The 13,216-nt window shown below is 45.2% G+C and overlaps 1 protein-coding gene across 6 annotated transcripts in view; it reads left to right on the plus strand.

Moving 5' to 3' along the window:
• The window catches only part of Rps6ka2 (ribosomal protein S6 kinase A2), a 319,159-nt gene that overhangs the window by 225,835 nt on the left and 80,108 nt on the right, over window positions 1–13,216 (plus strand). For all 6 annotated transcript variants that reach the window (XM_074070532.1, XM_074070500.1, XM_074070515.1 and 3 more), the window contains one exon: window positions 10,268–10,384. In XM_074070532.1, coding sequence (XP_073926633.1) covers window positions 10,268–10,384 — 117 coding nt within the window. The remainder of the gene's footprint in view (window positions 1–10,267; window positions 10,385–13,216) is intronic.

Raw genomic sequence — 13,216 nt, forward strand, 5'->3', positions numbered from 1 at the left:
TTTGTAATATGATTTCCTTGAACTAAAAAATGATGTATAATGTAAATAATGCCTCCGGGGTGTGGAAAGTCTGTGTCTTATGCCATAAATAGGTGTCATCTCAGGCAAGTCTTGCTTCACAGGAATTCTGCATGCTAAGGTTTTGAGAGGGGCCTCCTGTGTGGTGCACTCATCTTAAACCATTCTGCAGAGTTTGTGGTGCTCCCTGTGCAAATACTTACTGAGTAAGTAGTATGTGCCAGGCACTTCGCTAGGGAGAGGAGGCATTAGTACAAAATGCCTTTCCTATGGAGGGTTCTATGACTATGGAAGCCGATGCTGAGTTTCATCCATGCATATCCCTAATGTCTCCCAGGAGGGTTTGTCAGGCCAAGCAGCTTCTTCCTAACCATGTCACAGGTGACAGGACAGCAAGGAGAACAGGGAGATGGAATCCTCTGTCATATAGTAAAGCTTTCTTGGCTAGATTCTTTGTGGTCCCTACCTCAGATCTTAGATTTTCAGTGCTAGGTGCTTATAACTAGAAATGCTAGTCTTAGGAGTGACTTGTGTTGTGAGACAGTTTGGAGGGACACTGTGCAGTGTAAGTGAATTTGTCACTGGCTTGGAATTCTTCATCTGCACTCAATGACTGTGAATAAGGCTGTAATTTATGGTTCATGTTAACAAAGAATGATGTGTGTGTGGATTTCAGTTGAGTTTAATTTGAGTTATCTTTTTGTGCTCCCAGCTCTGACAGTTCTGCAGGCCACTAATAGAGGTCAGCAGATCGGGGGAGAGAGGGGGACAGGGGCCACTGCAGCCACTGGAAAACTTGCAGCTTGAATCCAGTTTTTTCTTTTTAGCAGAATGTTTCATAATCTTTTAAAATGTAAAACAACTTAGTTGAAAAACAGATAGGAAGAGGGAAGGAAGGAAAGAAGGGAGGGAGGGAAAAAAGGAAGGAGGGAAGAAAGGAAGGAAGGATGTGGTTAATTAGTTAACTCCTTTGCATGAGGTTTTTGTCCAAAAATTTTTCAACAATTTCATACATTACTGCTGAAATAATTTAAACTCCATTCTGAAGTCCATGCTTATTTTCTTAAGAACCACTGGGATAGGAAAACTTGTGTACACAGCAGGGACAGCTAATCCAATCGATGCTGCTAACCCAATTGGCCATCTCCTCTAGGGACCAGAGAGGTGTTCGACTTCCAGCAGAACCTGGAAACATAGCAGGAACCAGAGAGTCGGGAGAGAGCACTCTTCACTGCCCCAGTACCTCACCGTGCCTCAGCTTCCACACGGCAGCCCTTTCCCATGGAGCCCTCCTTCAGAGGCTCAGGGGTTATGAACCCAGCACACGCAGTGCAGGAGTGACCACCATTGATGGTGCTTGTGGTACTAAGAAAAATTTTCACCCTTCATTTTCATGCTTAGAACATTACTTAAGAGAAATAAACTTATTATACTTAATTCAGTTGTCTAGTTGGCAGTAGCAGACCGTAGTCCCTAATTCACTTTTAAAGTTTTGTTTTTCAGTTTCCAGTAAACTAATATCACCACTCCCGCCCTCCTTCCAAGGAGAAACCCTTGGGTTCCCTGGCTGCCTACCCTGGAGAAATTTTTTGCTGCTGTCCATATTGCACAGATTTGTATTGGCCATCTGAAGTCTGATTGGAAATGCTGTCAATTGATGCACAAGTGGAATCTTGCATGTTGAGTATTAAAATTTAATAGCTTTAAAAATATTGACTCTGTTGTTTTTTTGCCAGTTAGTAGTTTTATTTTTTGCATCCACAAATGCAATCCAGATTTTTTTCCATTGGCTCCTTTTTCTCCTTGCAGCATGTTATCCAATCTTGTTTATTTTTCAAAAGTCACAGTGGATTTTGTCTAAACTTTCCATATGTTTCAGTGCAGCTGGGTGTGACAGTAGCAGGTAAACCGTGGGGTCCCACGCAGCCAGTGGGCTGCAGGCTTTGTTTTATCTGTTCTTATGCAGAAAACAGCTCATCTTGGGAAGCTTTAAGTTTCTGGAAAAGAAATTTAGAAAACAACGGAAAAAAAATTAATCATTTATATTCCTCCCGATATCACATTTATTTTATTGTCTTGATGTATTTTCTGTATTGTCCTAGAAAATATTTTAAGTGTCACAGTACTAATAATAGACATAAAATTTATTTTATTGCCTTCTTTAAGTTCTGTAACAAAGCTCATCCTACATTGTCATGAACATGGTTATTTTAAAATAATTATAGGACCAAAAAATAATTATAGGACCAGTTCAGCGAGGTCCTCCCCAAGCTCCACTCGTCACCCTGTGGTAATGTCTTGCATCACTGTAGAAGAATGGTGAAACTAGGAACCTTACTTTAGAACAATCAACAGACCTTGTTCAGATTTCACCTGTCTGACACACACTCCTGTGTGTGTGTAGCCTGTGTGCAGTTCTCTGCAAGTGACCTCGTGTGGATTTGCAGCACCATGCTACCCTTTTAGAGATACACACCATCACTCAGATCTACAGCCACTAAAGTGTTGTTGTCTATAATTTTTGTATTTCAGGGATGTGATATAAATGGAAGCATACACTGTGGTCTCTGACAGTGACTCTTTTTACTCTTACTTCTCTGGAGACCCACACAACTAATGTGCCTACCAGCAACTCACTCCTGTTTTTTGTGCAGTGTCTGCTGTATGACGTACCACAGTTTAACTGTGCCCACTGGAGGACATCTGGGTTGTCCCAGTGTGTGTAGAATAGGCAAAGCTGTGAACACTTGTGTACGGGTTTTTGGGTGAACATAGTTCTTACTTCTCTGGGATTAACACCCAGGAATGCAGTTGCTGGGGTGTGTGGTTAAGAACATGTTTTGTAAGAAACTGACCAGCCTATGCCCAATGGCCCTTCTCTAAATAGGAGTTGTTTGCACAGATGCGACCCGCCTCATCCCTGGGGTGAGCTCTGTCCTCTGCCTGCTGGAGAGGAGAAGCAGTCAAGTATCTTCTGATACTTCGGCATAATTGTCAATGCAGAGCACTGAAAATAGAGAAATAACTCACTGTGAGTGAGGAGCCACCTGCCAAAGCTCCTGAAAACAGGTGTTCACCACACATGCTTTCCTTTCTATTCTTAGTCAGTGCAGCATTTCCTCACTTTTCTTTGTCAGAAATGTCACAGTTGTCAACACCTTATTCTGATAGAGGTTTTTGCCAAACATTACCAACATGTTGATTTTTTTGGCAGTACTGAGGCTTGAATTCGGGGTCCTGCACTTGGTAGGCAGGCATTCTACCACTTGGCCTATACCTCCAGCCCTTTGTGCTGTGGTTATTTTGGAGATAGAATATTGCTTTTTGCCCAGACCTGTCTGGATTTCCATTCTCCTATTTTACATTTCTTGCCATACCTGGGATGACAAGCATGTGCCACCACCCCAGCTATTGGTTGAGGGGGGCGATTCTCATGAACTTTTTGCGCAGGCTGGCCTCATGCAACAATCCTCCTGATCTTAGCCTCCCAAGTAGCTAGGATTACAGGCATGAGTCACCTGTACCTGGCTTGTAAGATGTAGATTTTGAAAAAGAACTAGGTTATTGCATCAGAAATCTGTAGGTAATGGAGCAGAGAAGAGGATGTTTGGAGAAATTGTATTTTCCCTTTTCTGGTGAGGGGATAGGAAGTGTATCTTGAATAGGGGTATAATGGTGATTTCCTTAATATTGATTACACAGTTTACCATGATGTAGGTTTTCATTTGTGACTAAAGCCTGTGTTCCTATGTTCCCTATCTCTTTACACAGTTTCTTTCTATACATCTCAAAGCCAATGAGAAGATGCTAAGGACATGTAAGGACAACAGACAAGCATAATTTTTTTCCAAGTTAGGGTGGCACGGTAACATAAATAATTCCTACTCTGTACATGCCAGGCCCATATTCTGGCACTGCCCTCATGGCTTTTTTCTTGGCACTTCTTTAACGTCACTCACAAGAATGCAGATTTATTTAGTCCCTTTGGCACACATCCCACTGCCCTGGAGCAGATATCATCCAATACGAACCCATTTACTCCATGGGAAACTTGTATGGGGCCTGACCGAGTGTGCTTATGTTTTCCATCACTCCTGGATTGAGACCTTTGGAAATTGTTCCATGCATCATAACAAATCCACATCAAGAGACAAAAATTTTCTCATCCTCTAAGGTAAAAAGAGGCCTTGAAAAGCACGTTGAAGGTAACTTGCTGAATGGGGTGGAAGACTTCAGGGAGCCATATTTGGAGTTAGGATTTCACGGCATGTTACTCTCTAGGCTGACTCAGGAGTGGAGGGACTTCCTAGACTCAGCCCTCCCCCTGCTCCCTGCCAAAGAATGACTGCCTCTGAGTCCTTGGGAACCTGCATGTTTGTAGAGTGCCCTAGCTCCCACTCTGCAGTACCTGTCTGTGGAAAGGAGGCTCCTGCAAACCTGGGCTCCCTCTGTTAGTCACTGCTCATAGTCACTTTTGCTTAAACCAGCAGATTGACACTTTCAGAAGGATGGAAGGGACAATAATTTGAGGGGAACAACAGACAATGAGGTGAAGAAGAAAGAAATGGTGGTGAGAGTGAAGCTTTAATTCAAAAGCAGAGAAAACATGTAAGGGGGAGACCCATCTCCTTAATAACAGAAATCAGCAGGGGCAGGGGAGAGGGGGAAGAAGAAGATTTGGACAGAAGAGTTTGGATGGAAAGAAACTAAATGTTGACACTTGTTTCTGTTGGTCCTCGTGTTCTCTTCCTCTGATAGCACTTTCCTCAGGGCTGCTGTGTTAGAAGAATCATGAATTTAGCCCACTTGCAATCCTGATGGCCTTCAGCAAGTGGCTAAATTGGGACTTCTTCCTAAAGATGCAGGAAAGCCCTCGGCCCCACCCAGACCTTGCTTACTGTCATTGTGTGTGACTGTTCCTGTGACCATGCTGTGGGCAGAATCACTCTCTTTAGTAGGAAAAGGAAAAGATGACATTCCAGAGTGGCTGGGAAAAGATGGCTCAGCGTGTTATCCAAACCAGCCCTGAGCATTACCAGGACTGAAAATGATCCATATCTCTGAGCAGGTCTCTTCCCTCTGCCCTGTGCTGTGTCACACTCCTGAAACGTCAGAGCTTCTATCTACTGTCTTCACATTTCACCCACCCTTTTCCTTTCTGGTTCCTGTCCTTCTTCCTCCTGGCTTCCCTTCCTTCTGTGACTCTCTGGCAGATTTATTCTCCAGTAAAGTTATCCTGGTTTTTCTGATACTCAGCCAGTGCCACATGCTGGCCTGATTCCCGTTGTCATTGCTACCGAATCAGTGGCTCTGCTCACATTTAGCCCTTCAGAAACAAGACTTTCTGTAAAGATGGTTTCCTGAGAAACCCATTGGGCACATGTGACTTTTTGGGGAGGTTCCTCTGGTTCTTAGAGTCAGTGCTTCAAATGTCTACTTGCTTCTACGGTGTATTAGTAACATGGACACACACAGCCTCCTGCAGGGTCTGTAGTGAGTACATGTGCTCACTGGCACAGTACACTTTCCAGGAAAGGAAGGCCCAGAACCAAGCCCTCAGACCATCAAGTGTTGGACGGTAGATGGAGCGTGAACTGCGCCCATCACTCATCTCTGTGCTTGAGCCAGTGGCTCTTTCCTTCTGGAGGAAGCTAAGAAGTCACATAGTGGGCCTTCTCTCCACTCTCAACTAACATTTCTGGCAATGCAGGAAACTAAATGTAGCCAGCTCGCTTGCTAAAAACAGGTGGACATGCTGGATAAAACAGCCTTTAAAAACTTTAAGTGCTTTAGTGAATCAAGAAGTTAGTAAGCTATGCTGAAGCCAAAACCTATGCTAGAGTAAGATGGCAGATGCTAACTTTGCCCTGAACAAACCTGGCAAACTTAGGGTTGAGTTTTGTGGCCTCACAGAGCAGAGGAACTGGCAACATACTCTGCATAGAGACAGACACCAGGGACTGAGCCCAGGGAGGGTGGCATTGGCAGACAGGGATAAAGAAAAAGCCCAAGAGGGAAACAGGGGTCTGGACAGGCAGTGGGCAGATGGGAGGCGAGGCTCTGTCTGCAGGAGTGGAGGAAGCCGGAGGTGCCCAGTGGCAGAGGGCTGCGTCAGACCACAGGATTCAGCAATGCAGTTCTGCAGCACAGTGAAAACCAGGTTGTAAGTGAACCATGGCCTGAGCAGAGCCAAGCCATGACCATGAGGGCCTCAGCTAGGCCTAGAATCTGTATTTCCAGCAAGTTCCTCTGGTCACAATGCTGGTAGGCACTGTGACTGTGGCAAGACCTCTGGAACAAGGTGTTCCCAAGTGAGCAGGTCACTTTTTTGTGTCACAGGAGTGGCTCATGGTGCGCCACCCTTGACCTCTCTGGGGTATTGGCCTCTTGCTGACCTGACCCACAGTTTGTCGTCAGAGCTCTCACCAAAACTAGGCTTGGGTCCACCTGTGGTGCCATGTCTGCCGACACATCAGAAACCAAGCAGAACTCACCTGGAGGGTCTCGTGGGTTAGTGCAGGGGATTGCCTTTATTTCTGCATTTTTCTGGGACTTAACATCCTACATCTTATGACTCTGATATCTAGAATTACCTCTCTAGAATGACCTTGGAAATAAAGCTAACACTTTCCTAATGCCTACTTCTTATGTCCTTGTCGATACTGTTTCACAACTTTCAATTTGCATTCACTTTTCATAAACTTACTTTTAAGAATAGGGAAGACAGAAGGTTCAGAACAGAGGAAATCACTGGGTGACAGGCCAGGGAAAGCAGAGGCAAGGCAGCTGCAGTTCAGCTCCCTATGGCCATTTTCCCAACTGTCTTTCAACTTAGCAGCCTCCCAGAACACCTGCTGAAGCACCTGCCAGGCAGTTCTGTGCTGATCAGAACTGGAGACACAGAGGAGCAGGGACTTTTTATCATATATGGACATCATGAAAATCATCCCTCTGGTTTCTGTCTCACTTCACACAATTTTTGGAATCTGCTCCTGCTCATGGTACTAGCTTCTTTCTCTAAGCCTCTTAAGTTATTTTTAAAAAATACTGTTCACACGCACTATGCTAGAAACCAGACATTTAGTGCCATGTATGAAGCCGATTTAGGAACAGATTTTATTTTGCTGAGGGAATGGTATTAAAATTCACATAGAGTTCTAGATAAAATGACCTGCCTCACCAAAGAGAAAAGGCACATGTTATTTCCAAATCACACAGGAATAATATTTTTATACTCACTAACTTTGGGAAAATACCTGGGAAATAATCCAGAAAATCGGGCTGTCTGGAGGTGGTGGGAAGCCTGGGCGGATGCCCTCCCACTTGCACATGCAGCTGTCTGCTCATGCAGGCCCTGGGGGCAGCACTGGGTTCCAGAGCTTCAGACCTGCTCTCGTTTGACTTCTTGGGCAAGTGAACAAAGTTTATGCTCTCAGACAAGTTTAATGCACTCCTGTCACCACGAATGCAAAACTCAAATCCAAAACCGGATGCTCCTGGTCCTTTTCTTATTGGCAGCTAAAATCCCTTACTGTTAAAGACCTTGTTGATTTTAAATGAGAAGATGACTCCATTGCCATCTTGTCGGGGAGAAGCTAGCGTGAAGTATGTATGTGTTTTGGGCGCATTTGCTTTAGATGTTTGGACAGCAAGAATCCGCACTAAATGCTCTGAGAGACTTGTGTCTAAGCCTTTGGTTTGAAATGCTGAGGCCATAACTCAAGAAGGTGACACTGAAATGGAGGCTGTGGGGAGCTGGGGGTCTGGGTGCTGGTCTGATGGAAAGATGTGAAGCCAGCTTGAGAGATCACCCTGCCAGGAGTGTGGGAGGCAGGGGAGCCATAAGGTCTGGAGTCCATGCCAGGTTCTCCAAGAGGTACTGCCTGGGTGCCTCAGGCTCCTGCTGAGCCAGCTCATGGGGTAGTGTGACCTGCAAAGGCTGTGAAGCACATGACCCACTGGTTGGGGTGAGCTCATTTACCATTTTCTGGGGGGCCTTTGGCCCTCCAGAAAGAGCTACTGAAGGGAAGGAATGATCTGGAAATCTCTCAGAAACTCAGTGTTGTGACATCTGCTGGGAAGGAGACCATGGTGGACACTGGGAATCGGAGCCTCTGTCACTGGCGTCCTTGGCCAGTTCCATTCTCTCCCACCCTGGGCCTCTGGACAATGTTGAGTTTTACATTCTGATCAGCAGTGTGACGGCTTGTGTTCACATCACCAGCACGAAGTCACAGGGTGATGTGCATTGGGAATGATTGCCTATTTGGTGATGTAGGCACTTTGCTAGCCCATCTGCCTGACTGAGGTTATTTTAGGAGAGAAGTTGGGATTCTGGATGACTCACAGGTCAGCACTGCACTCTCGGTTCTGGAGGAGAGAACGGTCATGACCCACAACTGAGAGTGTTTCATAACAGAAGAGGGGCGTTCTAGTCTTACTTAAATGACAGATGGTCCTCCATCCCTCCTCCACTGGTAGGTCAATGGCGGGAAAAGAGCATGGATAAGCAGAGGGTGTAGGGGAGTTGCTGAGCCTGGGCTCCTGGCTTGTTTTCCAAATAGATCAGTCACAACAGTCTTCCCTGTAGACACCACGACACTTGCATAGCCCTGAGGTCTCTGGTTGGCTTTTTTCTCATTGTAAGATGGAGGATTTGACTATATAACTGAGTATCCAGTGGCTGGTATGCCACTGTCATCCACGGAGCCTGAGCAGTAACGCTGGGTTGTCTCCAAAGGTGACCACTCTAATTGTGATCTCAACATGGTGCCCACTGGCAGGCCTCCAGCACCTTTACTTATTCATTCAAGATGTAACAGCAAAGCAACACAGTTACAACTCGGTCTTATAAGTGAGCTCATAAGAACCTCACAAACTGACCAGAGAAAAACTTTTTGTTGTACTTCTTTGCTTCTATAAATAAGGGCAACATTGTTTTACAAAACAGCAAATAATCACTGAAGATGTAAGATCAAAATTCTTTCTTTAGCTGTCAGAATGGAAAAGCCAGGGAGTGCACAGTCTGCTCACTTCCTTCCTCTACTTTTATAGGTTTCCAGGTAAGTTACAATAGAGGTGAAATAATACCACTTATAAGTAACCCAAGTTTTCAAATATTACAATTAAATGATTGCTACTATAGCTTCATTTGGAAGTATTTGCTCTAAGACTGAAATTAAAGGAGGAAGATTGTGGCTTTAATGTCAGCCTTTTGTTGGAAATCCAACTCTGACATCTCCAGCTGTGTAACCTGAGTTTCGGGAGGAAGTCTCCACCCCAGAGTTTTGGAAGGAACAGAAGGAATGACATGTGAACAGCGCTGGTGTGCAGAGCGCACAGCACATGCACTTCTCAGTGGGTATTTGGGATGACTTCCTAGCCAGTCCTTGATGGTATTGTTCAACCCCTCTCCTGTGCCACACTGTGGGAAGGGAGGACTGACCAGGTGATGGGTATTTTGGGAAGACATCTCAGAAAAGCATAGAGATGAATCTAGGGAATCGGGCTACAATGTCAAGAAAACACCTGCTTTTCCATTTTCCCACATTCAAGAGCTGGTGTTGGGGCACAGAGCCTGCCTTACCTGTACATGTGAAGTCATATGGCTTTGGAACAGGAAGCCCCACAATGGAAATTTGTAGTGATTTCTGTTGAGGTTTTATAAAGATGAAGGGCTCTTTTTCCTAAGGGGAAATCTTGCTTCTAGGCTGGCAGAAAATCTTGTTTGGCCTCTGAAATATAAGATGTAGGATGGCACAAGAGTGTTCTTCACATTATCTGTTTCAAATACATCAGGGAGCACGTGAACTAGACAGAGAAGGAGAACATGTGCATTGCACAGGTGATGTCATGTGTGGGAACCTGTCTGTGTGATCCTGAACACTGCAGTGTAGACACTGCAGCCAGGACACCCTCTGGGGACCATCTTGTTTAGCTGAGGTATTCATCCTGACCAAAACTTTCACCCACACTGCTTTTACCCAAGCTGAGTGGATGTCACTTAGAGTTCCTTGGGCATCTGTAAGACCAAATGACAGAAATCCCCAGAGAAAAGAAACATGCCAGCACACAGTAAATGGCAACATAACCGAAATGACTATATGAAGCTATGAGGTGTTATAGCTTTCAAACTCCAGTGCTGGAAGTCCATAGCACAGCAAGTCCCTGTCATTCAGTGGAGAGAGGTTGGGGGACACTCAAAGCTCCTCCCTCTGTGTTCTCACCCTGTGTTACTGCTGTCTTGTAGGAAGAAGCCATCGTGAAGGAGATCGACATCAGTCATCATGTGAAGGAAGGATTTGAGAAGGCAGACCCTTCCCAGTTTGAACTGCTAAAGGTGTTAGGACAAGGATCCTACGGGAAGGTGAGTTAAACTCTCTGATTGGTATGGAGTTGATCTCACTCCTGAACACAGGAAATGGGCTGAACCTGGAAGAATGAAATTACAGATGACCCTCACTTCACATGGCCTGTGTCAGCTGGAACCTGTGCTCAAGGAGGGAACTATGAACTGTGCCTTGCCCACCTGGAATCCTATCCTTTTGAGCTTGCAGAGCGAGGCCTCCCACACCTTGGAGCCATTCCACATGCACTCCAACTTCTAAGCCTCCTGAGCTTTTGGTTCATTACCTAAGGAGGGGTTATCGAACTTAAGCTGCTGAACCCTCCAAAGTGCATCCTAAATAGCTATTTTTCAAAAGAAAGGAAAAATAAGAGAATAAAAACATTATCTTGGCCTATATGAGTGTCGCTCAGGAATCAGGAGTGTCGCTCAGGAATTGCAGCCTCCTGCAAATTCATGTCATTTACATGGGTGTCTGCCTCTGGAAGCCTCAGTTTCCCTACCCATGAAATGAGGCTAAAGTAACTTGCTTTATGTAATTGTGCTATGGATTAAATAAGACATGAATCCATCTGGCAGTTGCCTAAGAAGTATTTGTGCACTAGAGCTGCTTGCTTCCTTTCTTGTTTTATCAAATTACAGTATAAAAGAACTGATTCCTTTCAGAAAATCAGAAACAGCTCTTCATTTAGTGCTCCATCCATATACAACAGGATGTCAACAAATGCTTTTCAATTTTGATATATGTAACTTATGCCAGTACAGTGCTAGTTTCTCTACATCCTTAGTGTTAACTGCTCGGTGGAAATAGATAGCTTTGACAACTTGATTCCTAGAACATAACGTCCTGAAATACACCATGAAGCCAACCACTCCCCGAGAGTAAGTGAACAGTGCTGGCTCTTTAAAATAACTCTTCCATGTTGCGTGCAGACATTCCCTCTCTCCACTGTTCACATGACTGTGGCAAGATGAAGTCCAGCCCCACCCAGTTTGATTCACCTGTAGGGTTAATAGTGTGTAACTGTTCTAGACAATCGCTTATAGGTCACATTGATTTGCTTGTTTTACAGAATTCAGCTTTTGTCATGTTTATAAGGTAAAATGTCTTTTTCCTTTTCGCATGATAGTGTGATGAGGAACATGTGTTTATACTGATACACATTACCAGTATTTGGTCATTTTTGTCCTACAAAAGTGGCTACTTAATATGACTCATCTGGTGCTTCTGAAGTAGTGAACTACAGATTTCGGTCTCACTATGTCAGCAGCCATTCCTAAAAACATAGAATATGAGCTTGTTTAAGGTGGCAGTGTGCTGTCTTGCATTAGTCAGAAGTGTAAGAAAAAACCAGGATGGATAATTCTTTAAGAACCAGGATTTGAAAATAACGACTAGGGCTTCCTCCCTGTTCTGCCTTCCAGAGTCATCATCCCTGTGTTGTCACTTGGGCGTTAAGTCACGTTATGTCAGCACATGTCACCTCAGGGCAGGAAGATCTGCCTGGAAGTGTGTGTATGGGCTGTGAATGACTGGCTGAGCTACTGAGTGACTCTTGTTACATAGAGTGTCTGATGGTGGGGAGACAGGAGCCCTTCCTGAGCTCCATGGAGGCAGACTGAAGCTCCAGGTGTCCCGTCAGCAATCTAACGGAACAGGGGCCACCCTTGAACACATCCTACCCAGGGAATTAAAAACAAAAGGAGGGGAAAGTTTCCTGATTCCCTTGTCCACGTTTTAAATTTCAAATTTTAATTTTACTTTTAAAAAAGCATTCCCTGGAAAGCAGTGAAGTAAATGTGTTTTGCAGAAACCCCTTGATACGGAAACATTGGTGACACATCACACAGTTCTTCCCAGCCTTCTCACAACTTCTAATCCCTTACTGACCCATGCCCTTGTAGGAGGAGTGAAGTTCAGAGGACAGTGGTCAGGAGGAGAAACAAAAGGAGGGGGCAAGGCAGCTGCCATGGGTGTAGGACCTCTGTGGGCTACTTAACCACCAATTCAACTCCTCCCCATTGAGAGCTGCTGTGGCAGCCAGGCCAAGCTGGGACTGCCCTGGGAAATGAAGCGACCTGACCAGGACCCTGGGAAGAAAAGGGGTCACTCTTGGAAGCTTCACTCAGAAAATCCCTGGGGAAAAGTTTGGAGCCAACATCAGCTACTAAGGAAGTAACAAGTACAAATTGTCTACACTGGTTGTTTATTACGAGTTTTTTATAAAAGCAAAAGCAGTGATGAAGAAAGCTGTCCCCCATATCATCTTAGTCCTGCTCTGTTAATACAGAGCATAAAACTCTATGTCCTCATGCAGGAGTGGCCCTTCCCTTGTCATCTCTTCCATCCCAGGAGGTCCTGTGGACCAGGTTTCCACTTGTCCCTGGGCTCCAGTCAGCAAAGACCTGGTGAGTTTGGACTTCAGCGTTCCCAGGAAGCCGAGTTCTCAGCACAGGGTCACAGTTGCCCACCACTGTGTCCCTCCTTTCCTTCTTTCTCCAATGAGTGACTGAAGACACTGGAGTCAAAGAGATGAATGAAACACCATCTCTGTCCTTTAGACCTTAGCAGAGAGCCTGCTGCACTGCATACTGTCCCCGTGAGCATCTAAGTGGCTGTCATCCAACAAAGTCCCTGTTGGGGTCCTTCACAAAGGTTCTCAGTCGGTGCCGTCTGCTTGTGCCACCAGAATTCAATGGTTCTTTGCAACACTGAGCACTGAGGATTGAGGCTGTGGCAGAGGGGTTCCTCCCATGCCAGAGTGCACCTGCACCAGGAGTGCCCTCAGCCTGGAGCCCAGGTGTGCAGCATACATGTGCTGCAAAAAGAAATGGTGTGTGCAAACTCTGACC

The sequence above is a fragment of the Castor canadensis genome, chromosome 1, assembly GCF_047511655.1.
Source record: "Castor canadensis chromosome 1, mCasCan1.hap1v2, whole genome shotgun sequence".
Lineage (NCBI taxonomy): Eukaryota > Metazoa > Chordata > Mammalia > Rodentia > Castoridae > Castor > Castor canadensis.